The sequence below is a fragment of the Chroicocephalus ridibundus genome, chromosome 7 (assembly GCF_963924245.1).
Source record: "Chroicocephalus ridibundus chromosome 7, bChrRid1.1, whole genome shotgun sequence".
Lineage (NCBI taxonomy): Eukaryota > Metazoa > Chordata > Aves > Charadriiformes > Laridae > Chroicocephalus > Chroicocephalus ridibundus.
The window spans coordinates 51,212,693-51,240,074 of record NC_086290.1 but is presented as its reverse complement, the minus strand read 5'-3'; the positions used below and the strand labels follow the sequence as shown (position 1 = coordinate 51,240,074).

General features: G+C 59.9%; 1 protein-coding gene and 1 long non-coding RNA gene across 6 annotated transcripts; one reads left to right on the top strand and one right to left on the bottom strand.

Annotated features, from left to right (window-relative positions):
- CUEDC1 (CUE domain containing 1) lies at positions 1–26,158 on the top strand. 5 transcript variants are annotated; one of them, XR_010071892.1, is made up of 12 exons: positions 2,199–2,324; positions 13,272–13,753; positions 14,336–14,463; positions 15,899–16,025; positions 17,599–17,782; positions 19,034–19,117; positions 20,089–20,178; positions 21,056–21,149; positions 21,345–21,403; positions 21,975–22,045; positions 22,265–24,798; positions 25,808–26,158. XR_010071892.1 is itself a non-coding variant. In XM_063340577.1 (11 exons), the coding sequence occupies exons 2-10, from the start codon at positions 13,463–13,465 to the stop codon at positions 22,040–22,042; spliced, it is 1,125 nt and encodes a 374-aa protein (XP_063196647.1). In that variant the 5' UTR covers positions 1–118; positions 13,272–13,462; the 3' UTR covers positions 22,043–22,045; positions 22,265–25,751. The 5 variants fall into 5 exon arrangements, 3 of the variants coding, with proteins under 3 accessions (XP_063196647.1, XP_063196646.1, XP_063196648.1); XR_010071893.1 differs by lacking the exon at positions 25,808–26,158 and adding an exon at positions 24,932–25,751; XM_063340577.1 differs by lacking the exons at positions 2,199–2,324; positions 25,808–26,158 and adding an exon at positions 1–118 and having other exon boundaries at positions 22,265–25,751.
- LOC134518187 (uncharacterized) lies at positions 26,152–26,904 on the bottom strand. The gene is made up of 3 exons (XR_010071894.1): positions 26,697–26,904; positions 26,482–26,614; positions 26,152–26,339 (listed from the first exon to the last, which is right to left on the bottom strand). It is a non-coding gene; the product is annotated as an uncharacterized LOC134518187 (long non-coding RNA).
- Positions 26,905–27,382: the final 478 nt, after the last annotated feature.

Sequence of the window (27,382 nt, the reverse complement as noted above, 5' to 3'; positions counted from 1 at the left end):
CCCCCGCCCGCCCGTCCGCCCGCCCGCCACGTCCGTCTCCCGTCCCGGTTCCTTTCCATGGTTCCCGGCGTGACTGGTGCCTGCCGCCGCCGCCCTCGCAGCGCGGCGCCGACCGCCGGTAAGGGGGGGGCGGGACGGGGCTCTTTGTGCGCCGGGCCGGGCCGGGCTGGGCCGGGGCGGGCGGGCGGCGCCTCCCGGCCTGCGAGGGCCGCGGCCCGGAGCCTGGCGGGCCCCGCCGGGGAGCGCGGGGGTGGCCGGGCCGGGGCTGCGCGGCGCGGTGGGGCCGGCGGCCGCCCCCCGAGTCCCGGGCCGGGCGAGGGGTGCCGACGGTTCGGCCTCCGCCGGGGCTCGGGCCCAGTGGCCGGTGCGGGGCCGCGCCTGTTGCGGCCGCCCGGCCGCCCCCTCCGGAGCCGGGCGGTCAGGGCCGCAGCCCGGCGGCCTGGCCGCGCCGCTTCTCCCGGCTCCTCGCCTCGGCCCCTCGGCCGGGCACCGGGAGACTCCCGCGGGGCCGCCGCGCCTGGGGACAGCCCGCAGGGAGCTGTGGGTGCGGCTGAGGCCACGGCGTGCGTGGGGGCGCGGGTGAAGGGTCCCCGCGTCCCTGTCCCCGCAGCGGGAGCGGGATGGCAGAGCCCAGCCGTGGGGTAGCACTGACCCACATCCTCCCCTGCCCCCGCGGCATCGCCGCTCCCCGCGCGGAGCCCCTCCGGAGCACGGAGTGTGCGGGCAGGGGTTGGGGTTCAGTGACATCCTGCTGCAGGACGCCGTCCCCTTCCTCCGTGCCCTGCTGCTGGAGCGACGCCCTTCCACCCCCCTGACATCGCTGCCAGGGTGGGTCACAGCTCGGTGTAGGATCCACCGAGGCGGTGGCGGTCACCTCCTGGGCTCAGGGTTGTTTGAGGACCCCTGGACACATCGCCCCGTATGGATGGAGGGCACCGTCCCGCAAGGCTGCTCCTCGCCCGGGCTTCCCGGCCAGCGCTGAGATTGCCACCCATGGCTTGTGGGCAAACGACGATGGAGAAGGGTCTGAGAACTGCCTCGCCTGTGGAAGTCACCATTCAGAGCAGTGCTGTCATGCACCGTCTGTCTCATCAGGCGGGTTGGAAAGGCTCCTTTTTATTATTTTTTCAAAAAGCAGCGGACTCGCACCTCCTCCTCGCACCTCCTCCTGCTGCTACCACCAACAACGAACGTGGGGGACGGAGCGGTAAGGATATCCGCGGGGGAGAGCTGCCGTCCTGGGCTGACCCCTGAGGCTGCGACTGGGGCTGTGCTGGCGGGGCTGCCCCATGGCTGGGGAAGCTATGGCTCTCCTCGCCTCCTACTCCTCGTTCATTTCTAACGACACAGGCTGAAGCGGCATCTGTTCTGCTGTGAAGCTTTTTGTGATTTTCATGAAGGTTTTCCCATGGAAGCGCCCAGCTGGAGCCCAGCCCCGGGGCAGTGACACCCCAGGGGAGCCACGTGCCTCTGGGAGGGGACATTGGCCGGTGCCGGCGGTGGGACTAGAGGAAAGCTTTTGGTGATCCTCATGGCAGAGGACACCCAGTCCGTTGTCAGCTCGCTGTGCCTTTCTCATCACTCCCTGTCGATGTGCACCCCGCTCCTGTGGCCTTCCCCGCCATGATGTCCAACCACCCTGGCAGTGCCTGTCTCTGCCGCGGTGAGGATGTGCCTGCTGCCGACAGAGCCTCACACACCGATCCGCGGGTGTCCGCGGCCCCTTCCTGGTGCCAGAACCTCTGATTGCCAAAAGTGTTTCCTTCAAAGATGGGTCAAAGGCACCCGTCCTCTTCGCAGCTGCAAAGTTCACAGGAAAGTTTTGACTTCATAGAATCATGGAATACCAGGTTGGAAGGGACCTCAAGGATCATCTGTGGTCCAGCCTTTCGTGGCACAAGCACGGTCTAGACAAGATGGCCCAGCACCCTGCCCAGCTGAATCTTAGAAGCGTCCAATCTCGGGGAAAACTTTTTCAGCATTTTATTAAAAAAGAGCTTTCAACTTAAAAAACCCCTAACAAAACAGTGTCTAACCTGTGCGCAGACACCTAACATTTTCCCCTGCCCGGCTCCGCAGTGCGTCTGAGCAGGCTTTGCCGTCGGTGTGGGTGCTGTGGTCCCTCTCCAACCAGGGCTGATAAGAGCTTGTGGGGAGCGAGCGGGGCTTCCCGGGGCGATAGCGAACGCTCGGTGCTTATCTGCCTGCACAAACACCCTCTGCTGGGCGAAGATAATGGGGGGTGCTGCGGACGGTGGTGTTCGGAGGGGAATGCCGGGAGAGGAGCCGGAGGGTCATTTGCACCCAGTGTCTGTGCCGTGAGGGTAAAATCCTGGGGTGGGACCCATGGGGAGGTGGCTGGTGCCGTGACCATCCAGGTTCACTCACCAGCCGGCGTCGTGCAGTGCTTGTGGTCAGAGCTGGGAAGCTTTTGAGTGGTGTGAGCTAATGATGATGATAATTGCCTACTATAAAATAAGAAAAATGCCTGTAATAATAATATGGAGCCCCTTGCAGGTGTGCGAGGTGGTGATGGGTCACTCTCTTGTGGCGTGGCCGGGGCAGCAGCGTCGCTGTCACCGTGGCTGGGGTGCAGAGGGATGTTGGCCAGAGCTTTGCCTCTGCTCGGTGGCACTGGGCTTGCAGTAATGGTTCGGGGACCAGGTTTTCCCAGGTCTCGGTCCCAGTTTTGTCTGTCTCCTGGTTCCCTGGGGTCAGTGCAGGAGCTGGATGCGTGCAGTGGTGTGTGAGGTGAGCCAGGGCAGGGACCCTCGCCGGCAAGACAGTCCCTAAATGGAATAGGGAAGTTGGAAGGGGAAAGAAACCCACCTCAGCTGGGTGAAAAGCTGGCTGAAAATAACGGGAAGCGAGAACGGGGGGAACATCTGGGGCCGGCTCTTGCACCACTTCCGCGGCTGCCACCTCTGGGTGATGGTGGTTGAGACTTGCGTCCCCACTGCTGCTCCCACAGTGCCGAAACCACCAGTGTCTTGTGGGTGTCAGGCCAGCCTCTTCCCCTGCCTGGGGGGCTCCCCGCATCCGCCCCAGTGCTGTGGGTGCTGGGGGGGGCAGGCTGCGGTGCCCCCATCCCCGGTGCCCCTGTCCCACCCCGCCGGCTGCCTTTGATGCGGGTGAGTGGCAGGTCCATTGTGGCCCCTTTGTGCCTCCTTTGGTTCTCCGGGCCCACACAAAACCTGCCATGGAAACCAAAGCCAGCCGCTGCCCCAGGAAACCCGCAGGCGCAATTAGGAAATGCAGATATAAATGCAAATTCCTGTGCTGCCTTCCAGGGCCTGGAAAGTTGTCCCTGGGCCACCGATGTCCCTGGGCCACTGGTGGCCCCGGTTGCGGGGATGGGGAAGGCATCGGCGCAGGGCCGGGCAGCAAAAGCTGGGGTGAGCCACTTTTGGGGTGCCCCGGGCTCTTCTCCAGCCGGCCCGTGCTCGGTGGCGGGAGGAACGGGCCATCTCGGCCCGTGCTGAGCGGTGACTCATAGGTGACAATATGACATTGATATTTTTTTTTTTCCATCCTCTCGGTTGCCCGGCGACGAACAAACAAACAAGTGTCTTAAAACCCTAAGTAACTGCCTCGCAGGAGCTGTCCCCTCCCGCCACGGTTGTGTGTGGCTGGGCGCCAGCGTGTCCCCATCGCTGGCGGTTCTGCCTGTATCATCTGGGGTTTGTTTTGGGGAGATAAATGTCTTTCTCGCATCCTGCAGCCGCAGTGCGTGAGCCCGGCAGAGGGAAGGCAGGTTGCTGGCTTGCCGGTAAGGACCCTCCTTGCCAAAGCGCACCAAGAATAGATGGAAAAGGAGATAAGATCCACCCACGAATAACTCCAGGAAGCACAAACGCTTCAGGTCTTCATTTCTAGGTGGCATTTATGAGCAACAGATGCTTGGGCCCTTCCTCAGGTCCCCAGAGGAGCATGTGTGGGTGGAGTGGGGATAATGGGGGTGAAGACGATGGAGGGGAGAGAGGGGAGGTTAAGGAAGGATGCTCATCTGAGCAATTCCCCTCTCTGGGAGGAAGCAATAACATTTTCTTTTCCCATCTGCTGGAGGAGCTGTAGCTGGGGGCCGGGGAGATGAGGTTGGCACATGGCAGGCATCGTCCACAGCAATAATCTGTGTGGGGAAGGGCAGATCCTTTATGCGCTGATCTGAGCCCAATTTAGGGCTATCCTGTTTAAACCCAGGCATTTGTTGGTAGCTTTTATTTTTCCCAGCTGCAGCCCCTAGGTCCTTCCCTGTCGGCGGCTGAAGCGGTGTGGGATGTGCATCCCCATTAGTGGCGCTTTCCCCCAGCCCTGGTCTGTTTTATTGCTGGGAAATGAGCTCTGACTCCTGGAAGTGGTATTTCTTCCTTCTGCCTGACAGCTTGTCGATCCCTGCCCTCGCTCGCTTCCCCGGGGAAGGGGCACTCAGCTGGGCACGCCGGCGATGGAGCCTTGCTGCTGTCCTTGGCGAGGAAAGCAGAGCTTCAGCCGGGGGCGGGGGGGAAATATGCAGATCATCTCCGGAAAATGGAGCGTGGCACACTGCTAGATGGGTTACAGGGACACCCAGGCTCAAAGCTGGTTTTAATATTTGCCTTGGTTACGGAGTCAGTTATAACGGTGGGTTTTCTCTTTGCCACCATGCTTCCAGGCAGTGGTTGAACGCACACGAGAGCAACCTCTGCAGCAGCCGGGGAGCACGGGGAGGCACTGGGAGCTGCACCGACACCCTCCTTCATCGGCACAGCCCTGCCTTCACCTCCAGGTGCCATCTGCGAGGGGATAGGGGGGGACAGGGCAGACAGGAGCCTGGGCACAGCTCGCAGGCAGGACTCTGCCGGTGCTCCCTCTTGCACCTCCCCAGAGCTGGGCTGGGCACGGGCAGGGGGGGAACGTTGGATGGAGATGTCCATCGGAACCCCAGCCGATGGAGATGTGTTGCGTGGGAGCACATGCTAGGGCCATAAGGGGGACAGGGGACAGCCTTTGGGGAGGATTCCCAGGCTTCTGGAGCCTATACCGTTGTTTGTAAAATCCTTGTGGCTTTGAAACTCACTGTCTGGCGATTGCCATGATGAGGCCAGTGCAAAGCAGCTGGGACAGGATGGCGATGGGGTTGTACGTGAATTAATTATGTAAACTTAAAAATAATGAAACACAAGCGAGATGGGATTTTGAAGAAGAACACGGCCTAGTTTGGTGGCCGGGCACAGCAAGCGGGCGATGGGGGCAGCGGGCAGAGCCCCTGCTCGGGGGCTCTGGGTTTCCCTCGCTGCCGAGAAAGGGGGCTGTGCTGGCACGGAGCAGACTCTGCTGCTGAGCTTGAACGGAGACCGAGAGCTTATCTGAGCATTGGCCTGGCTCCAAATCCAGGTTAGCATCCCGTATAATTTCCATATAAAACCGTGATGTGCTGTGACGGAGCAGAAGGAACGAAGCAAACTCAATACTTCAGCTTTCGAGGGCTTTTCTCTCCCCCGAGAGCCCTGTTGTGCCGGGGATGGAGGAGCGTGTTCTCGCGGCTGGCTGGAAATGCTTCTGCAGGAGGGGCCTGACGTATTGGCATTAATTAAATATCCGTCCCTGGCGAGGTGTAGCGTTTCAAGCAGGTTCTCCTCTGCTGAGCAATGTCACCCGGCGCGAGGGAGGACAAAAGAGCGGCGCAATTACAGTGTGATGCCGTGTCCCAGGACAACAAGGATATGGCAGTGCCCGAATTGTCGGCTTGGTGCTTTCGCGGGATGGCTTGCATCAGCCATATGGCTTAGTGATTCATAAAAAAAAAAAAAAAAGAGCTGCTCCATTTGCAACTTAATTAGTCCCTTTCTTCCCCCCCAGTCTTGGCTCCCAGCGATCCTGACTGTGGGCTGAGCGGGGCTGCGGCAGCTCCTGCCTTCAACGCGGCGACAGCATGGGCTTGTCCTGGATGCCGAGGGATGGGTCACTGTGCGGGGTGGCCGGCGTGGGCATCGGGCAGGAGCCTTTTCGCTGGCTTTATGCCATGCATTGCTGCCCTGCCATCTAGCAAGGGGCTGGGGAGGAGGGAGAAGCGAGGGGTCCTGCTTGGGAGGGCAGATTGGTGTCTTCTGTGTTACCTCTGCACCCAAAATACGGCAGGACGGCCCCGGGGCTCCCTTGGCTTCCCCGGAGAGGCTCTGCCAGGGGGTCTGCGCCCACTCGCCCTCCCTGGAGGGCAGGAGGAGCCAGCCCATGAGCAGCCCGGCACCGTACCTGCGCTCGCATGCCTGCTTATCGCTGCGGTCAAGTTGTTGTAAAAAGCAAAACCACAGGAAGGCAACGGCTTCGGCCGCCCGCAGCTCTCCTCTCTCGTGCCAGCTTACTCCTGTCTGCTCGTCACAGCCTCCCCGTTGCTGCATCTCCCCGTTGTCCCCCTGTGCCACCCTTGTCCTCTCCCTGGGGACACCTGAAGCTGCAGACGTGGTGGTGGAGGTGCAGGACCTTCCTGACGGGTTTCACCACGCGCGTGGTGTGGAAACCCAGGGACTTTCCTCCTCCTCAGCTGCGGTTCGGTGCCGCGGGGAAGGGGTTGCCAGCAGCCCGCGCGGTGAGCACCTTTAAATCTTTTTACCAGACCCCAATGGCCAGGGGCCTGTTCTGGTGAATAATTCACCGTGCCGTCAGTGAGAGTTTTACTCAACTAATTTTGTTTCCATAGAAACTTGTGCGGTCTCGCTGCTCCATGGAGCCTCGGGCAAATCAGCATGTTTTTTTTTTTTTAGTTTCCTTTGCACATTAAGTGATGGCCCTTAAACCCCGACGGCAGGAGAGCAGCAGCTGCAGATGCTGGTGGCTGGGCAGCACCTCGGTGCTGCCGTCGCCTGACTTGGCCCTGGTCGTCCCTGCCTGTCCCTGCTGGGATGTCCGGCTTTGTGGGATGCACTGGGCTGGATCCTGCTGAGATGCTCTGCACTGCTGGGCTGGCGCAGGGGCAGCCCAGTCTAATCCCGGTCCATTCCCAGTATCTTCCGGGGGGGGGGGAAGGGGCTGTTTCTGCTCAGGCTCTTTCTCTGTTTTTTTCCCCTCTTGTCCTTTAATTTCTTTGACCCTTGACCTAAAATGGCAAATTAGCATTTGTGAATCAGCTGCGCTAATTAGCCAGGGCACAGGGCTGGCGCTGCCCCCAGCTTGGCTTCGCTTTTGCCCGCTCCTTGTTAGGTGCTCGCTGACCAAATCTAACCCCAAAATTGCCCAGACGTGGCTCCTCCACGCGCCCTGACCTGTGCTGGGCCCCGGGGAGAGCCGGGCACCTTTGTCTCTGCAGGAATTTTTATTTTCTTTCACTCCCTGCAGCTTTCCGGTGCCTTTGTGCTGAGCTGGGGGCACAAAGGGAGAAGAAGGGATAAGCCGTTAAAGATGGGTTTGTGTGACATATGGCGCGAGGGCTTTGCACGTCGGCTGCGGCCGGTGCTGGGGGGATGTGTGCGGGCAGGGGGGTGCCTGGGCTTCCCCCCTGCGAGGCTTGAGGTGGATGGGTAAACTGAGGCAGGACCTCGGCGATGGGTGCAGGGCTTTCCCGCGGCACGGAGGCAGCGCCGGCACCCCGACCTTGCTTGCTGCTGTCGCGTGTGCCTTCGCACCAGGCAGCGCTTGCTCCTCGTAGCTGTTTTCAACAAGCTCTAAGCTGATTTTTCATCTGGGACATGCGTGTTTTGACGTTGGCGGTGAAAACCAGAGGAGAAAGGTCGCTGATGTTCAGCCGCCTCGTGGAATAATCTTATATCGGCCTCTCTGCTTTAGGCAACGTCTTGCATCTAATTTATTACACGTTGCTACAAGATAGAGTTGAACAGAGATGCAGTTAAAGGGTACAAAGGGATGCTGGGTTACTTTAATCACTCACACTTGCTTGACCTATTTTTTTTTTTAATCCCTTCCTGGAAACCTTATTTCGTGTTTGAATTCCCTCAACTATTTTAGGAATGCCGTCCTACCAAGCTCAAATTACCTTCAGTGAAACCAGTGCAAGGCAGCCTCGCGAGGCAGGCGACTTTTTGATTAAGATCTAGTGCTGCCTCATTAATGTAGGCTTAGTTTTGGGGCGGGGGCTGTAATTCTGGCATGGCAAATGTGTGAAAGCCGGGGATTAGCGCGGCACAATGCCGAAGGGCAGGGGGGTGGCTCTGCCCTGGCTTGGCCAAGAGGGCTGGGGGTGTCCCGGGGTGGCCCGCAGTGCCAGGACCCCTGGGGCTGGGCAGCCCTGCGCATCCCGCTGCGTCCTGGCACCGGCGGGGGAAAGATGGGTGCTTCGGGTGCTGCTCCAGGGGGCGAGGGGTGCCCGGCAGAGCCCTGCCCAGCAGTCCCTGTCCCGGCTGAGTGCAACCCCGCAGGTTTTAGCAGGGTGCCGTTGGTTTATGAGCCAGCTGGGTGCTGTGGAGGGCCGACATCTGGTCGGCTCACAAAGGGCCCTCATAAATCTGTCCAGGAGGATGGCATGGCCGGCCGCGGCCGGGTGAGCAATGGGTGCCCCGAGGCAGCAGCAGCCGCCTCTTCTTCTCTTAAATGTGGTTATCGTGCATTTCAGAAGGCAGGCTGGCTGCGGGCTCCCCAGTAGAACCATCAGGTGAGAGCGCTGGAGCAGTAACGCTGATGATGGCCAGCGTTGGGACCAGAACGGCTTCGTGGCTCTCCCCGGTTCCCTCCCGGCGGCTCCGCGGGCTCTGACTGCTCCCCTCGGAGCCCGGAGGGGAATTCCGCTGTGCAGAGGGGTACGTGCTGCACAGGCTCTCAAACAGGGCTTACTTCTGCTCTCCTCCCTGATTGCTTTTTGCTTTGAAAAGGGCTTAAACCCAGCCATTTTAATACGTGGTAGAACAAGTATTAAAGGGGATCCTCAGGTGCTTATTTGTTTCCGTGAAAAAGGATTTGCTCGCAGGCAGTTTTCCCAGGCGGCGGGCGGGGGGTGTGCGTGTGCATCCCCTGAGGTGGACGGAAAGGTGAGGAGGGGATTTTGGAGAGACTGGTTAGGCCCCATCCTGCACATCCTTGACGTGTGCTCTGCCTTTCCGTTTGCTGGTAGACACTGCTGTAATTTTTATTCCCGATTATCCCAGTTTCAACCCTATTATAGTCACACCTGCAGCTGCTGAGCAGTCACATTCCTGGACTTCTCATTCCTGTATCCATCAAATCTGTATCCTGCTTGGCAGATCTGCTCTGGCCGAAGCCGTTATTTCTGGTTTAACGTCTCTAGTTTTGAGATTTCCCCTGAGAGTCTTCCCTCCAGCAGCCGGGGCGCTGGCAGCCCTTGTCTCTAGATAATCCAGTGCATGGAAATTCCTTTCCCACTTCTGCCCCGCGTCCCCCAGCCCGGTCATCACAGACCTGGGCTTGCAGCCGCCGAGCGATGGGTGCCCTCGGGGAGCGCTGGGCTGGAGGGAACAAGTGCTCGATGATGGTGTCACCCCTGAAACGGGGGTCGTGGCTCCGGCGTGTTTGCAGGATGATCTACAAACGCAGCGTGGCAATAGCAGGGGAAGAAGGGCTGGGCTGGTTTAGCGGTGTTTGAGCAATCCCATCTGTTGTCTGAGCTGCAGCAGACACCGGGGAAGGGAAAATTTGCGTTTGCTCGTGGTGCCAAGGCTCTTCCCTGAGCTGCGAGGGCTGCGAGCGATCAGTCCCACTGCTTTTACAGCTGTTCGCTCCTCCGTTCGGGCTGCCTTCCTTGCCGAGCTGAGCAACTGTTGTTTCCAGCGTGACGTTACCGGTTCAACCAACCCCTGGGATTATCCAGCTGCTCCAGCCATCCAACCATTCCCGGATGGCTGACAGCTGAGCTGCAGGCAGCCTCCTCCGCACCTCACACCGCGCTTGCTCCCGGCTGGAGCTGACCCGAAGCGCCCGCAGCCTCTGGGGCCATCCTTCGACGTGGAAAGTCCATTTCTGCGAGGTTTCGAGTGCCCCGCTCCCAGGGCTGGGTGAAAACCAGCTCTGCCGAGGTGGGATGCCGGCCGCACAGGAGGATGTGCTCCCCCGGGCTGTGCATGCCTTATCTGCTCCCCGACGAGCGTAATTACGGGTTTCTGCGTGGCTGCCGAGGTCTTGTTCTTGGCGGTGGCTCAGGCGAGAGCGGATCTGAGTTGTGCAAGTCGTTAGCGGCCCGGGCGGGAGAAAAGACAGGGTGCACCCACGGGCTCGCGGGGGTGAGCTCCTCCCCGAAGGTCAGCTCTTGTTTGGTCTTATTTTATGTTTTTTAAGTGGTGAGCTAACGGCAGGAGCTGCACCCAAAGGTGTGCTGGTGTCTGAGCATGGTGTGCAGTGAGAAAGCAACCGTGGGTGCGTGCGGGAGAGCATCCCGTGCCGTCCTGGCGGTGATGGCAGAACCGGCGTGGGCATTCTCTGTGCTAGCCCCCGTCCCGGCGCACGGAGCCACTCGGGTGGTGCCGGAGCTTGGATGAATGAATAACAGCATTCAGGGTCCTTCTTGCATGAGAGCAGGGAAGAACTATTTTAAGGCAGGAAGAAAGTTGATCAGGCACCAGCTAAACGAGTCGTCACAGCCTGATTCTGCAAACGGGGGGGCAGGAGGCGAGGAGGAGCCCAGCCCGCACCCCACCATGCCCGCACCCCGCCTGGGCTGGCAGTCGGACACTGGATTTCTTCTTTCCTTTTCGGGAAATCCAAAGGATTTTGCTTTTCCTGGCGTCTTCCCAGCCCTCGCTGACACCACGTGGGGATCCTGCTGCCCTCCCCGCGGCTCACCTGAAGACGCTGACGTGGACAAGCAGGAATTGGGGAGGATCCTGCAAACACAACCACCGGCTTATCTTTTAAATTAACTCCTGCCATTGTCGTGACTTGCTTTTTCTCTGGATTTTAACTCATGCCAGTCTAGTGGTTTGCGTTTCTCTGTATTAGCAGCAGGACTTTAAAAAAATGGGTTGAAAAGCCTGTGTTTGCAGTGTTTCACTGCCCGCAGCGGTGTTTGCCCGCGGGGCACACGGAGCCACCCTGGTCTGTGCCGGGGGCACCGGCTGCACCCCAGTTGTCCCTAATTTAGTTCATCTTCTGACCAGAAGCTTTCAGTCGCTCGTCGCGTTGCTGCGCTCAGTCACGCTATCCTGCGTGGGCTGCAGCTTCAGTGGTGTTGTCCCCGACCTGGTGACCAAAACCTTCCCCAGAACATCCCCGTTCGCAACAGGAGGGGCCGGTCCCTCCCCGGTGGGGCAGAGGGATTGACGGGGGATTGCCAGCACCTGGCACGGCGGTGGCCTTCGTGGTTACAGAAAAGACCTTAAATACACACTCAAAGGTCGAATGCTGGGGGACAAAGATCCCCCCAACCACAGGCGCTTCTCGTTACTTTATAGATGTTAGGATTTTTAAATAGATCTGGGATTTCCAAGCACATTTCCTGATTTTGGGGGCTGGTGTTACTCGTTGAGGTTTGTGAGCTAGCGTGGCATTTCTGAGCGAATGGTTCCCTGCAGAAGTTCTCATCTTCATATTTGGATCGTTGTGCGTTTGCAGTGTATCCTATAAAAGCTGTTTTCCTCTTGATGTCCCAGCTCTTTCCCCATCCTCTTGGAGTAGCCGAATCTTTTAAGGAGCGTGTGTACCCTGTGAACGTGTTATAACTCAATTTAACATGTGACTAAACCAGCCATGCAATATTGCAATTAAAGTATAATACCAGAGGTGCGAACAATGCCGGCTTTTTGCTATGAATGACTCATGATAGCAGAGGAGGAACCGAGAAGCAGTATTTTATTAATTGACTCCAGCAGATTTATTTGTCCTCGGTGAATAGAGCCGGGCAGGGCTGTCGGAATTGTTACTGCTTGGCTCCCACAATGCAGCTCCGCGCCTGGCTCCTGGCGAGCAGGAGCCATTCCTGGGAACAGAGAGCTACTGCGGGGATGGGGACAGTTCTGGACTGCGGGGACGGGGACAGTTCTGGGCTGAGTGATCTGTTAAATGCTTTTCATTAGTGAGCAGGGAGCGAGCTGGGGGTTCCCGGTGCTGTTTGGAAACGGCCCCTCGAGCCCGGCAGTGAGTCTCCTGCTGCTTTTCCATGGGTGCTGGGAATCCCTGTGGGACGGGATCCCTGCGGGACCGTTGGTGTGTGCCTCAGAGGTCTGTTTGCAGCGTGGCCACCCTGTGTCCCGCGGGAGCATCGGCTGGAGGGACCCGGGGCACCGAGCTCAGCCCAGGGACCGCTGCCCTGAGCCATGGTGCAGGGTCTGGCTGGTGCTGGTGTTTGTGGGGGGGCTGCCGTTCGGGCTCACTCACGGCACGCTCAGTGCATCTGAATACAAATGCATCCAGGATTACAAAAAAGGCAGGGAGAGAGAGCGGAGTGTCATTCCCCCATCCTCTGGAGGTGTCAGCAGTCCCTCTGGGTACTGAGCCAGAGCAGGGCTGTCCGTGGGGACAAGAACGCGGGTTAACCAGCATTGCAAAAGTAAACCTTCTGCCAGAGTTCGTGCCCAGTTTCCCAGGTTTTGCAAGTGCATTTTGCTCTCGGCGGCCTCTGGAAGCCCCCGGGAGCAGCTCGGGGCTGTGAGCCGGCACAGCGGCCGAGGCCGGGTGAGCGCCGGGGACGTGGCTGTCACACACAGCCTCGCCACAGGCAGGGAGAGCCCGGGTGACCTTCAGAGGTGACTGCTCCACTTAATGGCTTTGAATCTGATTATACCCTGTTTCGCTAAGAAATGTGCTTGGCATGTTCTTCTGAATTAAATACCATTTTAGGGACAGCTATCTTGAACTCTCTGCCTGCCGCTTAGGAAAAAGCCTTTGAAAATGATATTATGGATCAAAAGTGTTCCTGGGGTAATTCTGTTTCAACAGTGGAGTTAATCCAGAACTGAATTTGGCCCTGCATTTCCAAATGAGAAGCAGTAGCTGTATAATCTGTTTATGGTTTTAAAGTGAATGTTAATCTTGGATTTGGTGGCTTTTCCCAAGGGTCGGTTTGCCGTGCTGCAGAGTATTTTAGCCCCCTGCTCTGAAACTCTCTGAGCCGACTCCATTTTTTATTTTAAAGAGAGATTTTACTGTGTTTATAAATACGTGTCAAACCTGGAAATATTAAATCTGGGGAGCCCTTGGCAGTGCAAGTAATGCCATTTTTCTTACCATGCGTTTTACTTGTATGGCACATCCGAGCCCGGCATGCTGGCCCCGCTGCGGGGATGGGACGGTCCTGTGAGGGTTGAATTGAATTGAATGTCCCCCATCGAGGCGGGGATCTCATGGTACCTCTGGGTGCTCTGTCCCGCGGTTGACTTTCTCCCCTCTCCCCTCCGCAGGTGGGAGGATGCTGCAGCGTGCTGGGGGCTGACGCGCGGCGCCACCGGCTGCGGGGAGCGGGACCCCAACCGCCCGCCCATGCTCCCCGCCAGCTGCCGGGGCAGCGCCCCGTGAGGAGCGGTGGTGGGCGCCTGCCTCGCCGCAGCCGGGACCGCAGCCGCTGTGCCCCCCCCGTGCCAGCTGCCCCACCATGACGAGCCTCTTCCGTCGGAGCAGCAGCAACGGCAGCTCCCGCGGTGGCTCCTCCGCCCAGGAGCTCAACAACAGCCGCCCTGCCAGGCAGGTCCGCCGGCTGGAGTTCAACCAGGCCATGGAGGACTTCAAGACCATGTTCCCCAACATGGACTACGACATCATCGAGTGTGTCTTGAGGGCCAACAACGGCGCCGTGGATGCCACCATCGACCAGCTCCTGCAGATGAACCTGGACAGCAGCGGCTGTGACGACAGCTCGGACTCGGAGGACAGCATCCCCGCCGAGGTAACCCCTGACGGTGGTTCCCGGCATGTGGCTATGGGTGGAGGTCCCCTGTCTGGATTCCTGGCTGCCACGGCTGGCTCATGGACTCCTGGCCACCACGGCTGGCTCATGGCGAGCGGGCAGCTCAGTCTCATCCTGCCTCATTTCTTCCTGGGCATGGTGCTGCTCGGCTGCTGTGGGCAGGCAGAGATTTGAGTGCCCAATTCAGCTGACCTGGAGCGTGCAGCACGGCTGGTTTCTCTTGGACAGGGCTTGAGGCTCAAGCCAAGCATTCTCCTCCCTCCCTCCCTCCCTCCCTCCCTCCCACCCCAAAATCCAACAGAGACCCTTCAGCTGCTCTCAGAGGGCCCCCAAGGGCTCTGTGCACCCAGGGACAGGCTCACCTGCCCACCCAAAATGCCGTGCCTTGTCCCTTGAGAGCAGCACCTCCAAACCCCATGCGGGACTGGTGCTGGGATGTCCCCATCCTCTCTGCAGCAGCGTTCAGCCAGTCCCATCCCCACTTTGCTGCCATGTGTGGGGGCCTGGACCGGCCGGGAGTGTGTCCCCAGCTCGCCCTCACACTGTCCTCTTGCCCTGCAGATCTTGGAGCGGACCCTGGAGCCCGACAGCTCGGACGAGGAGCCCCCTCCTGTCTACTCCCCTCCCGCCTACGAGAGCCAGGCGTTTGGCAGCCGCTACCCCGGCGCGCCGCCCACCCCGCCGCCCAGGTGAGCCCCCAGCCCCGTGGCTGCACCGCACCTTCTGCTCCTGGCGGCCAGCAGAAAAGACATAAGTCTATTCTGACCCTCTGCTCCGCTCTGGGGAGACCCCACCTGGAGTCCTGTGTCCAGCTTTGTAGTCCTCAGCACAGGGAGGACACGGAGCTGTTGGAGCGGGGCCAGAGGCGGCCCCGGAGATGCTGGGAGGGCTGGAGCCCCTCTGCTGTGAGGACAGGCTGAGAGAGCTGGGGGGGTTCAGCCTGGAGAAGAGAAGGCTCCAGGGAGAGCTTATTGTGACCTTCCAGTACTTAAAGTGGGCTACAGGAAAGACGGGGACAAACTTTTTAGCAGGGCCTGTTAGGATAGGCTGAGGGGTAATGGCTTTAAACTAAAAGAGGGAAGATTTAGACTAGATAGAGGGAAGAAATTTTTACACTGGGAGTGGTGAAACACTGGCCCAGGTTGCCCAGAGAGGTGGTCGATGCCCCATCCCTGGAAACATTCCAGGCCAGGCTGGATGAGGCTTTGAGTGACCTGGTCTAGTTGAAGATGTCCCTGCTCATGGCAGGGGGGTTGGACTAGATGGGCTTTAAAGGTCCCTCCCAACCCAAACTATTCTGTGATTCTGTGAAAGCACCCTGCGCTGGCACCCGGGGGTCTTGCTGCGCGTTCGCTGCCCTGGCAAGGGGCATCTGGCGTTGGTTTGTTAGGGCTGGGTGAGACGAAGCCAAGGGAGATGAATGAAGCTCACAGCTGGCTAAAAAATCCCTGAGAGGCCCTAAAAAGTGAACAGCTGAAGGGCCTGGAAAGCCGCTCCAGCAGCGCGTGGAATGGCAAAAATCAGCTACTGGAGGCAGGGAGCGCTCGCCCCCGCACAAAAACACCAGGTGCTGGGCGGCCCGGGCCCCAGCCTTGGGTCGGTTTGACTTGCAGCCGCCGGGTTGCCAAGTCTCGGGGGTCTGTGGCCCTGGGGGCTGTGAGCTCTCTCTTAGCAGCATCGCCTCAGCTGTGGGCTTGCAGGAAGGCAAGCGCCAGTGCCGTGGCCACCTCTGTGCCAGCCCCTCGGCCGAAGGCGCTGCTGGGGGTGCAGGCTGGGTGTGACATCTGGTGAGAGATGTCCGTCAGCTTCATAAGCACGATCCTGCCCTGCTAGCATTCCCACAGGGCCGTTTTCTGGGAGTCTGAGCAAAATGGGGTGGAGGAGGGAAATCCAGCCTGCACAGTTGCGGGTAAAAGTTGGAAAAGCAGCTCCCAAAGATTTCAAGCTGGCATGGAAAGCCTTTCACTCTCCAGAGCTAACGCTAACGCTGTGGATCTGGGAGGCATGCTGTGGTTTCTTGGTTCCCAGGACCACTGGTGGAGCTGGGCACGGGGGCTGCCATGCTGCGGCACGCGTCGGTGTTTCTCTCTCTCGCCAAAGACGCTGTCTGTGCTTGTCCCGCAGGACGGACGTGCCAGGGCCCGGCAGCACCCCGGCGCCCGGGCGCTACAGGAACTGGAACCCGCCGCTCCTGGGCAACCTCCCCGAGGACTTCCTCCGCATCCTGCCCCAGCAGACCGCCGCAACACAGGTGAGGCTCGACGCCCCTTCCAGCCCGTGCCCCGGCTCCACGGTGCGGCACGGAGCACCAAACCCCATCCTCAGCCACTCTGAGCTTGCAGTGGCGGTGCTCTGAAAGCATCTGGGCATTGGGCACAGACTAAACCGAACGTCTTGGAGCACTTTTTGTTGTTCAAGGCGAGCCTGAAGTGAGCAAGGTATTGAAAGGGGAATCTTCCAGCCAGGCTTTGATGTTTTTCCTGCCTTTAGCCCAGCAGTTAGTGCCAGAAATGCCACTTGGAATAAGCACCTAATATTTTAAATTATTTGAAAATCTTACCCGCTACCCTGGTGAGGAGCCGCAGGACCAGCATACGCTCTTGGGGAGAGCGGCTCTGCCAGGGCACTCGGGGGCTGGTACAGTGGAACCTGGGCAGAAAATCTAGTGCAAACCAGTGGATTTGCTCCTGGGAAATCGGAGTCCTTATGTGCTTCATAGAGGTTTTGGAGCCACAAGGCTTGTGGTTGTGGGTCCCTTTCTGCCCACAATGGGCAGGCAGCGGGCAGCACCCCATAGGGAATGAGCACCCCCAGCACAGACCACGCTGGGCACCCAGCTCAGCTCCAGGCGCATTCCCAGGCGTCCCCCGGCCCCTTTGCTAACACAGGAGCCAGCCTGCAAACGGGGCCAGTGCCCTCCCGGCACGGCGAGGGGCTGGGGGGGCTGCAGGCACCCTGCCTTGCCCCTGCATCGGCTCTTCCCTCCCTTTTTGGCTCCAAAGGCAGCCTGCCACGTTTTCATAAATGATTGCCCTGCAAGTTGAGCTTCGCGGGCTATATTACCTTTCTGGGAATAGGAACGTGCCAATTCATTTGGGCTCAGGGGGAGGAGAGGAGCAGCTGCTCTTTTCTTTCCCTGGTAATTGTGTGCTTTTGCTTTTTATGGCTCTCTGAGAGCAGCTACAAATCAGATAAATATTGTAGGCGAGGATGAGGTTGCGGCTGCACGGCGTGGCTGTGCGGCTCCCCAGGTGTGAATGCACCGGGAGCCTGGGGAGAGCGTGAGGTGCTTCCTGCAGGGACGTTTGTCAGCGGAAAATTGCGGTCTCTGCTTTTTAGATAGGAGGAAATAAGAGCAGCGATGCTGGCTGAGACCCTTCTCCCTCGCCTCCACACCAGGTTCTGTCTTGGCTCAAACCCGCGGTTTAAAGTTAAAAATCTCTGCCAGTCTGTGCTCTGCAAAGGAGCAGGGGCTGGTTTCTCCTCGTGCCACGCTGACCCCAGACTGAGATGTCCCCGTTCCCGCGTGGGGTGTCCATCCCCTCCTGCCTCTGCCCCGTCCCCCTTCCCGCTGGGCAGTGGCAGAGGTGCCCTGTCCCCCTTTGTCCCACAGCCCAGCGCAGGGGACGGTGCCCGGGGCTGTTGGGCACCAGGTGTAGGAGGGAGGAACCCTCTGGGAAGCAGCAGTCGATGGCTGTCGGGGCTGGGGGTGCAGCAGCGTCATGGAGGAGCAAAAGGCCAAGCTCAGCTCGAGGCGTGTGTGCTCCTCACACAGCGGCACCGGGACCACTGATGGACCTCTGCCATGTTTGCCTCCTGCGCAGGGCTCCCAGGGCTGCCGGCAGCCCGTACCGCGGGGGCTTGTCCCGCGGGGCCAGGGCTCTCTGGAGCAGGAGCGGCGGTGGAAGCAGTACCTGGAGGACGAGCGGATCGCGCTCTTCCTGCAGAACGAAGAGTTCATGAAGGAGCTCCAGAGGAACCGGGATTTCCTCCTCGCCCTGGAGAGAGGTGAGAAGTGCCTTCAGAAACATCCGCCTCTGCTTTTCGAGTGCGTGCCTCCTCCTGTGATGCTGGCCACTGACTGCGTTTCCTTGCCTGTGGCATCGTGGCTCTTTCCAAAGCAGAGCCAGCGCAGGATGCGGCCAGGGTGGTGGCAGGGGGTCCGAGGGGCTGACACTGGGCAGTGGGCTGCTTCTCTGGTGCTCAGCCGCCTGCCACGAGGCTCTCCTCCCCCTGCCCGCCTCTCTGCGGTGTCTCTGGCAAAGCCCAGCAAAATTCATAGCAAGGAGCCTCAGAAATGTCCTCTCAGCCCAGCCCAGCCGGTGCACCCTTCCCGCTGCACCCTTTAGGCAGGGCCTAAACTAGAGAGCATTTTGCCATGACTGCTCCTTCCCGGTCACCACGCTGCTTCCCGGTGAGCCGGCAGCCCTGCGGGGAGGGCTCGAGGGTGTCGCTGGTTTTGCTGCCGCTGAGCAAAGAGCCGCCCTTCCCCTCCCTCGCACTGCCGCCGGCTCTGAGCCCCGCGGCCGAGGGGCTGTCACCCTCAGAGGTCTCGCTGCAGGTTTGCAGGGTCCTGGCAGCACCCTCGCTGCAGGGCTTGCCCCCGGCCGCCGTGGCTGGAAAACCACCGGCGCACTTGTGGCGTGCTCGCAGTTCCTCTGCGGCGGTGAGCGGAGCGCTCCCAGCTGCTGCTGCGGGCTCCCACCGGCGCGCTTGTGGCTGCTGTGCTGAAGCAAAGGGCTTTCAGCGCCGGGGCGGTGAAGGCGCTGGGGGAGAGGTGCCTTCCTCCTGTGCTCAGCCCGGGCCCTGCTCCTGCCCTGCTGAGGGTACCCAGCCCAGCCGGGAACGAACAGCCTCCTCACTCCCCGGCTACGGCAGGGGAGATATTTGCTGTCCCTGGAGCATGGCAGAGGCCAGAAGCGTGTCCTCGGGGAGGAGTACATCTCTGAAGAGCTTTTACGGCTTTTTGGTAGATCATTTCTACCTCACTTCTACATGCAGCAGGATGTACCTGGGCAGGAGGTGCTTCCATGTTACCTTGGGGCTGCAGCCTGGCTGTGCAGAAACTCCCTTGCTGGGCTGGGTCAGGCTGTTCCTGCGGCGGCCGAGCTGCTGTGGGACGCCAGGAAGCCTGAGCTCCATCCCTTGCCGTCAGCCTGCCCCTCTGGCCGTGGGGGCCGGGAGAGCAGAGGGGAGCGGAGCCACGTGCGCTGCCTCGGGGGCCTGATTGAGCGGAGCGCCGGGCTTTTTGTTTTTCAGATCGATTGAAATACGAGTCAAAAAAATCCAAGTCGACCAGTCTTGCTGTCAGCAACGACTTTGGTTTCTCCTCCGTAATATCAGGTAACTTTCAAGATGCGCATCAGCATCGCCTCTCAGCAGCTCCCAGCCCTCTGCCACCGCTGGCTGCCTCTGTGGTAGCTGCAGAGCGGGGGAAACTGGCTGATCCCTCCCTGCTGGCCCCCCCAGCGCGGGAGAGGAGCTGGGGGGTGAGGGGAATGGGTGCTGCTGCCCTCCCTGCCCACCCCACCTGGAGGTGCTCCTGCGTCCTGCCTCCGTCCATCCCTGTGGGTGGGAGCTGGGTTCCAGTTCCCAGGGGAGACAAAGCCCTCCCTTGTCTTGGCCGGAGCGGAGGATTGTGCCTGGGAGGCATAATGACTGTTCCCGGGTAATCCTGATTAACCTCGGGGAGTGGAGCAGCTGCCCGGGTTCAGAATTAGAGCTGGCGTCTGCCGATGTCCCTGGGCGGGAGCAGGGGACAGGCAGCGGCTGTGCGGCGTGGCCGAGCTCTGGCTGGGTGCACAGCGCTTCGAGGGCACCCAGACCTGGGCAGGGGGCACAAGGACGTGGCTGTTGGTGTCCCTGGTCCACCTGACCGAGTCACTGGGATGCCTGAACTTCTGCTCCTGATCCGGCGGCCCTGCTAACCCGGGCACTGAGCGTGGGCACAGTCTAATACCCAGAAATGCAATTAGTACCCAGGGTAATTTGGGGTCTCCTGCTCAGCAGCGGTGCAGGTGGGGGGACTGAGCTGCTGCTCGCCCCACGTCCGCTCGCAGGGTGAGCAGCCCCGTGGGGCTGGGGGTGTGCTGCAAGCCCAGCTTTCTGCCCCCACCGTCTCAGGGGTTAATATCTGCAGAGGGTCCTCCTCCAGAGCCAGCCCCGCCATGCCAGCGCCCTCGTCCTGCCCGCTCTCGCTCAGCTCTGCTCGTGGCGGGGCTGCGCTTCGCTAGCGCTGGAATTGGGTCATGGAAATGATTTGTCTCGAGCCTCGCCGCGCACGCACTCCCGGTGACCAGATGTTTGCCTTCCAGGTGACGTAGCCCCCTCTGTAACCAGCGAGGCCGGCGGTGCCGTGTCTGACGATGCCTTATTCAGAGACAAATTGAAACACATGGGAAAATGTGAGTCGGTTTGCAGGCTCCGTGCTGGCAGCCTGCAGGGGCTGGAGGGGAGGTGGGAGCGGGGCGGGCAGGGGGAGAGCCGGCAGCATTGCCTGGTGCTCCCCGTTCATGCAGCGTGTCCGCTCTTCGTCACCTCTCTGGGCACGCGTGTCCCCATTGCCCCATGAGTCACAGAGAGCGCTGGCACGTTGCGGGGCAAAGCACAGGCCATTGCACGCTGCGGTGGCACGTTGCGCTCAGTCCCCGGCCCCGGCAGCGGTGCGTTAGGGTTGAATTTCCATCTGCGTTTTACAATCCCGGTGCATCCCTGCCCTGCTCTCCTCCTGGCCCTCACCAGCGGCAGGGAGCTCCCGTGCCACGCTCCGGGGCTGGGTGCCAGCACGACCGACAGGAGATGGAGATCTGGGTGTCGATGCCCCAGCTCTGCACTGTCCCGTCTGTCCCTGGTGCACCTGTGGGTTGTGGTGTGAGTCGAGGATGCCGGTGGCGTTGGGGAATAGAGGAATTTGTGAGCAGGGTTTGTGTGAATCCTAGAAAAGCAAGAAGGTTTGCTGTAACTCTGCCCTTTCCCATCCTTTCCTCTCAGCAAGTCACAGCCCGATTCTCCCGTTGCAAAACAGAGCGGGGTCTTTGGGCAGCTTTGAGCCAGCTGAGACACTGGGGAGATGTGGGTCAGTCGTGGGTAGGGAAGGTCACGAAAATCCCAGTGAAAGGGTAAAAATGTCAGCACCCCCCGCTGGGGACCACCCTGTCCCTGTCGGTCACAGGACCCGTCTCTCAGATCCTGGCAGCCCTGCTGGCCGTCTCCTCCCCATCGCCCATGGCAGTTTTGGGAAGGGTTTTGGGGTGAGACCCTCACTCAGCTGCTTCCTTCCAGCCACGCGCAAGAAGCTGTTTGAACTCGCCAGAGCCTTCTCTGAGAAGACGAAGATGAGGAAATCGAAAAGAAAACACTTGTTGAAGCACCAGGTGTATCCTAAAAGGGGCTGGGGAGCTGCGGGGGGTGCGGGGCTGTGGAAGCAGCATTGCTTGGTCTCCCCAAGGCTGTGGTCTGGCTGGAGCCTCCTGGTTGCCTCTTGCGGCTGCGCTGTGGGCTGTGAAGGACGATTGTGGTACCACAGCCATGTCCTGGCCCCACAACTGGTTTTCCTTAGCGGAGGGCGCAGGCTGGGGACAGCAGCTTCCACGGCAAATCTTCTCGACGATGTGGAAGGACATTCATGCGGTAAGAAACGCCGCACCGTGCTATGCCCTGTGCGCTGTGCTCAGCATGGCTACCTGGGGTCCCGCAGTGCCCGGCCCTGTCCTGCCCCACGCCATCGTCCTGCTGGAGTGGGCTCCCATTGGGACCACGCTGGGGTATGGCCACCCGTGCAACGGGCTCATCCCTGGTCCCGTGTGGCTCCCCTGTGAGCGTGCACTTTGCCAGGGTGACTGGAGACGGGGATCTCTTTTGGGGAGTCTCGGGGTCTTGCAGCCGGGCTGTGCGGCCCTGCGGGATGTGTAACTCGGGGCACAGTCCTGGCAAATCTGTCACCAGCCAGATTTGCACAGAGGTGGGTCTTGGCAGTGGGATTTGTGCCAGCCCCGACCACCCCGTGGGCCAAAACCTCCTTCCAGTGTTCTCAGAGAGTCCCCGTGTCCCAGGCTCTGGGGATTGTCTCTCTGGGCGAGGAAATCCCTGCCCCGGGGCAGGGGCCGGGTGCCCTCCCCACTGGGGAGCCACTGGTGTGGCCGGTGTCCCGTGTGGAAGCTGCAGCAGCCCCCAACAGCCCCCGCCTGCCTCTGCCTTTCAGATGAAGACTTCCAAGCACGGAGGCAGCAGCTCCGGGAGGAGGAGGAGACGCCAAAGGAAGGGCAGTAAACGGTGAGAGGCACCTGGGGACAAACGCTTCCGTCCATCCGTCCTGGCTGGGTGCTCTGGGTCAGGTCCAGAGCGTGTCCGGCTGGGGACAAGCCCTGTCAGTGGCTGCGGGTGCCGTGGCTGGTAACAGCCCCCGGTGCCACAACGGGCCAGTGCTGGCCACGGTGCGGCTGTGGCTGAGCACGCATCGTTCTCTTTCCCTCCCCTTCTCCTCCCCTCCAGGTCCCAGCGCTGGGGTTTGTTGTTGGCACAGAACGTGCACGAGGCTTCATACGAAGATGGCTGAAAAAGGAAAAAAAAAAAACACCCAACAAATACCCCGTTCTTTTGGCTGTTCCCCCTCTGCTGTTGTACTCCTCTGAAGTACAAGTATCGAAGTGAGGCACAGTGTTTTCTTACCAGCAGTTTGAAAACAACTTCTCCTATCTAGCAAATCAGCCAAAAAGGAAAAAAAAAAAAAGGAAAAAAAGTCGGCAGCTGCTGTGGAGGAGCCAGTGGAGCTCAGTCTTGGGAGGAGCAGCATCCCGCCTGCTCTCTGGGTCCGAGCGGCGTCGCAGGAGGAATGAAAATGAGTTGTACTAACGAGGATGCATTCACATGTGGGATCTGCTTGGCTGGAGCACTCCTGAACATATCTCTGTAGCGATCTGATGTAACTTTACTCTGCACATACAGGAAAAAAAAACAAACCACGTGAGAAAGAGAACCTAACAGCCGTTGTCTACTATTGCTAGGAGTAATGAGCAGAGATTCAGATCAGGTAATAGTCAAATAATATAAATTGTTTATAAAAGGAAACGCCTTCTTTTCCTAGGCGTTTCACTTTGAATTAAACCTTTGCCTTCGGCATTGCTAAAACTGCCTTGAAGTCCGGACGCTCTGTGGGCCGCGGCGTTGCCGCAGGACGCCGGGCAGCACCAAGGGCTGCATTTCCCATCACTTTAACCCTCACTGCCGAAACGGGACCCGACACGTCCCACCGGGTGCGACGTGGTCCCGGCTGCCGGGTAGGGCGCTCGGCGGCTCCGGGGATGTCCCCCCACCATAGGTAAGATGCGAAGCCCAAGTAGGGGGGTTGCATTTGAGGCCAGCGGAGGCGTTTTCGGGACAGAGAGTTTGCACAAGGGCTTGGGAGCTGCCGGGTTTGGCGTGGGGCCGGGGCTGGCCCGGTGGCAGGAGCAGAGCAGCCTTTCGCCGGGGAGTGTGGCGCAGGGCTGGGGGGCTGGCGGGCAGCACTTGAATCGTCGCAGCTTTCGGAGATGCTAAAAATAATTACGTAAACAAATTCCTTCCCTGTGTAAGTAATGAGTGACGAGCGTAAAGTCAGAAATCGCTCCCGCCAGCACATTTTCTTCTCCTTTATCGGCATAATCTGTTTACTGCTAAATGCAGGAGGTGGCTATAGACGTGCCTGTTCCACTTTCTGGCTCCTGCGAACCAGCACAAATGTTGCAAGATTGGAGCTGCGAAGGCGGCAGACGCAGAAACCCCAGCCATCAAACACACACGCAACTGTTTTCCCTGCCTCTCCGCGGGGTTTGGTAACAAAAGCCCACATTGCAGGCGCTGCCTCCCGACAGGCTCCTTTTCAAACCCCCCCGGAGCCCGCGTGCCTTTGAAGCGGGCGCCAGGATTTCTTTCCGCACCTGTTGAGCGCCGCTGCCGTCGCCCCCGCAGCCGCGACGGGGACCGGGGGGGACCCGGCTGCTTCTCCCCCGCCACCGGCTCCCTGGCTGGCACTGGGGCTGCTCCGAGGGGTCTGGGGCTGCAGGGTCTGGGAAGCATCCCCTTAGAGCCCGGGGTGCCGAGGGCGAGGGCAGGAACCACCCCGGGACCCCGGGGAGCTTTGCGTTCCTGAAACCGAAGGAGCAGAAGAGCCACCCCACCGAGCCGAGCCCAGCTTTGGTGTCTGCTCCTTTTCTTTGGAAGGAAGGAGAGAGGAGCATCTCCCTTGGGTCGTGGCAGCCCAGCTGATGGGGTTACAGTGTCCCCCAGCCACGCTGGCCTTGTCCTGCCCTGTCTGCCCTGCTGTGTGGCGGGCTGGCGGGGGGAGAGGTGCCGGAGAGGCACGGTGTGCTTTGCACCAGGCTGCCCTGCACCCTGCAGGGTAAAACGGGCATCTGGAGTGGCGTGTGCCCCCGCCTGGCTCGGGGTGCAAGCGTGGCTGCGGGTGCAAGGGGCTAAGTGTGAAGCTGGGGCTGGGAACAGAAGATCCTTCAGTCCCGAGTGGGACTCTTATCCCCAGGCTGAGACTGGTGGGGAGAGAGGAGGGGCTCCTTTCCTACCCTCTGCTGGCTCTGGGGTCCGCAGGAGGCTGCCGTTACTCCCTCCCAGTCCAAAGCCGCTCTCTGCATATTTGGAAGAATATCAAGCTTGGAACCGGATCAGCTTGTCAACGTTCCAGCAGCTCGTAGCTACCGAGGGCTTAACTTTCAGCGAAGTTTCCATGAGCGCAGGAAGCACCAGCAGGCAGTCGGGCGGGAGCTCGGGCTCCTGCGGGAGGGAAGTTCTGCTTCTCCCGGCTGAGGAGGTTGTTAGCGGAGGGCTGGGCTGGAGCGCGGGGAGGAGAGGCAGCGAAGTGCTTGTGCTGGGCGGCTGCGGCGTGTCTGCCCGCTGCCCGGCCCTTGGAGGGTTTGCTGTGCTCCTCGTCCTTGCTGGAGGACGGGCTGCGTTGTGCCGCGGCTGCGGAGGATCGCGTTGAGCTCGCTTTGGCAGTCCCTGGCGCCGGGCAAGCCACGTTTCGCATCACGTCACAGGTCAGTCCTGCTGGAACGGCTGGCTTCCACGGCAGCGAGTGGCGCAGTGGAAATGCTGCTGTTCCTGCTCAGTCGGCACCGTCGTTAACACGTCGCCTCCGAGTTGTGTTTGTAACCCCGCCGTGGTTTGCAGGTGGAGAGGAGCCGGGAGGCAGCAGGCTGCCTCTCCTTTCGCTTTGCTTCGGGCTGGTCTGGCCGAGCATGTCCCCGAGGCGTCCAGCATCCTCCGCTCCCCGCAATGCTGCTGGGGACCCGATGGAGCCCGCGCAGGGCTGTGGTCCCGGGAGAGAACGGGGAGAGGACGGGCAGCTTGGGGGCCATGGGGAGGGAACGGGCATCCCGGTGTGACCTCCGCTCGCTGCACGCGGTGGGTGCGAACCCCCTGCCCTCACTGGCTCCCTTTCCCCTGCCAGCAAAGATTTTGCGTTGGGTGGGTCTGGCGACACGCGCCAACCACAAAGCGTCCCGCGCCGAAAGCGGGCACCGCACCCGTGAGCAGACGGGGTCGGCAGTGGGCTGGCAGCGTACGCTCCACGGGGGCTCGGGGATGTCTTTGCTAACACGGTCTAACAACTCGCCGTTAAATATCCTCGGCTAGGCAAAGCCCCTCTGAATGGTGTCACTCCATAGCCGTTGCAAAATATCTTGGAGGCACAAAGCGTCGTTTTAATGGAGGATGAAGAGTGATTATTTTTATGTCCTTTAAAAAAAAAAAAAAAATTCAGGTCTAATGAGTAGAAAGGCCACTAAAACCGGCTTGGAAGCCAAAATGCATTTCTTACATAAAAATGTACAATTCTCAGTGGCGTTTGTATCACTTCTATACAAAATGGTTCCAAAAGAACAAACCAAAACAATCTGTGACATTTGTGAGTGTTACTATTTTAGAATTTATTTCCATAAGTGATTTTTTTCTTAAAGATGTTTAATAGTAATTCATATAATAAAGTCCCGTTGTACTCTTAACGCTCAGGTGTATTTTGCTTTTTTTACTCCCATTTCTTTACAGGGGGAAAAAAGGAGAGAAATGGGGGTCCGGAGGCAAATTCCAGCTCTAGCCCAGCTCTAGCTGTGTCCCCGCCATGAGCTGCAGATGCCCAGAAGCCGCCCTGGCTCATTGCCTCCCTGCTCGTGTCGGTGCAGAATTCGCGTCCGATGATTTTCTTGAGAAAGCGATGTGGGAGATCCGTCGCTGGTGAGCTCGTCTCCACCCGGGAGCAATTCCTGCTCCCACCCGGCAGGACGTGTGGTTCAGGCACAGGTCCCCCCCGGTGCCTGTTGTGGGAGAGTGCCAGAAGAGCACCGGGAGCTCACGGCGAGCAAGCGGCAGCGAGAGCCCAGGGTTTGGGGAAAGCCCCCTAGCACAGCTAAGGGTGCTCTGGGGACGCCCCGTCCCTCCCCACTTCACCTCGGCAGGCAAAGAAATGCCACCCCAAGGCACAGTGGACACAGGGGGACTCACCGCTCCCCTCTGCTGTAGGGTCTCGGCCGGGGTCCAACGCAGAGGGGTGCACTGGGGTCAGAGGCGGCGAGGGTGGGCTCTGCACGGGGGAAACCGAGCAGAAATGCCGACCCACGCTGGCGGGGGGGCCTGTGGAAGCTCACAGCACGCCCGTGGCCAGCTACGCGTGTGGGGACCTGCCTTTCAGGAAAGAGCGGAAAAGGAAAAATGCTGTGGCTTACCCGCTTCACGCTGAAAATAACAAGCCTCTCGGGGACGGGGTGTGTGAGTTTTCTTTAAACTGTTTCATTAGCTATCGCACAGCAACTCCTCCGCGTCTGTCAAGCAGGCAGTCTGGCTCCTTTGCCTTGTCTCCTGGTGGAATGGAAATGCGTTATTATAATGAATTATTTCTCAAATACGTGTTATTCACCCGCAGCCCTGCACGTTTCCGCACCATGCCGAGCTGGCGGGATTGCCGGGTCTGCAAAGTTGGAGAGCGTGGAGCTGGATGGCGCTGGCAGAATTGCTCCCGAAGGGGCTAGTCACAGCATCGCTCCCGTAGGGAATTCCCTGCTCGGCGCCGGGCTGGGCTTCCCCTTCCTTTCATGTTCCCTGCAACTGGCTGGAGGAGAAAAACTTTTGGTGAGAAACTCCTCAGAGGCTCAAAAAGCACCAAATGGACCTGCAGCTGACGGGGGGCTGTGCCAGGCGTGAGGGAAGGGCCCCCTCGCCGTGGGCAGCCCGTGACTGGCAGGAGGAGGGTTATTTCCCGGTGTCAGGGAGCCATCGAGGCTGCGGGACACGGCCCTTCATGGGCAGTCCCCAGCGGCAACGGCAGGGCCAGGGGACACAGGGAGCATCCCCCTCGCTTGCGGGGACGGGGCCGGACTCTGCTTGCCCTGCGGCAGCTGTCCGGGAGCAGCTTTGGGCTGCCGGCAGGATTAGAGCTCCCCGGCCTCACGTGTGGTTTGGAAACCTTCCCTGTGAAAGAAGATGCTGGAAAAAGTCAAGGCATTCTTGCCTTAAATGTCAAAAGCATCGAAATGCTGGAGAAACCCTGGACATCGCCTTCCCGCGGCGGCCAACCGAGCTGTCGGGAGCCCGTGGGGGAGCCAGGGCTTTTTCAAAGAGCTGAAAAGA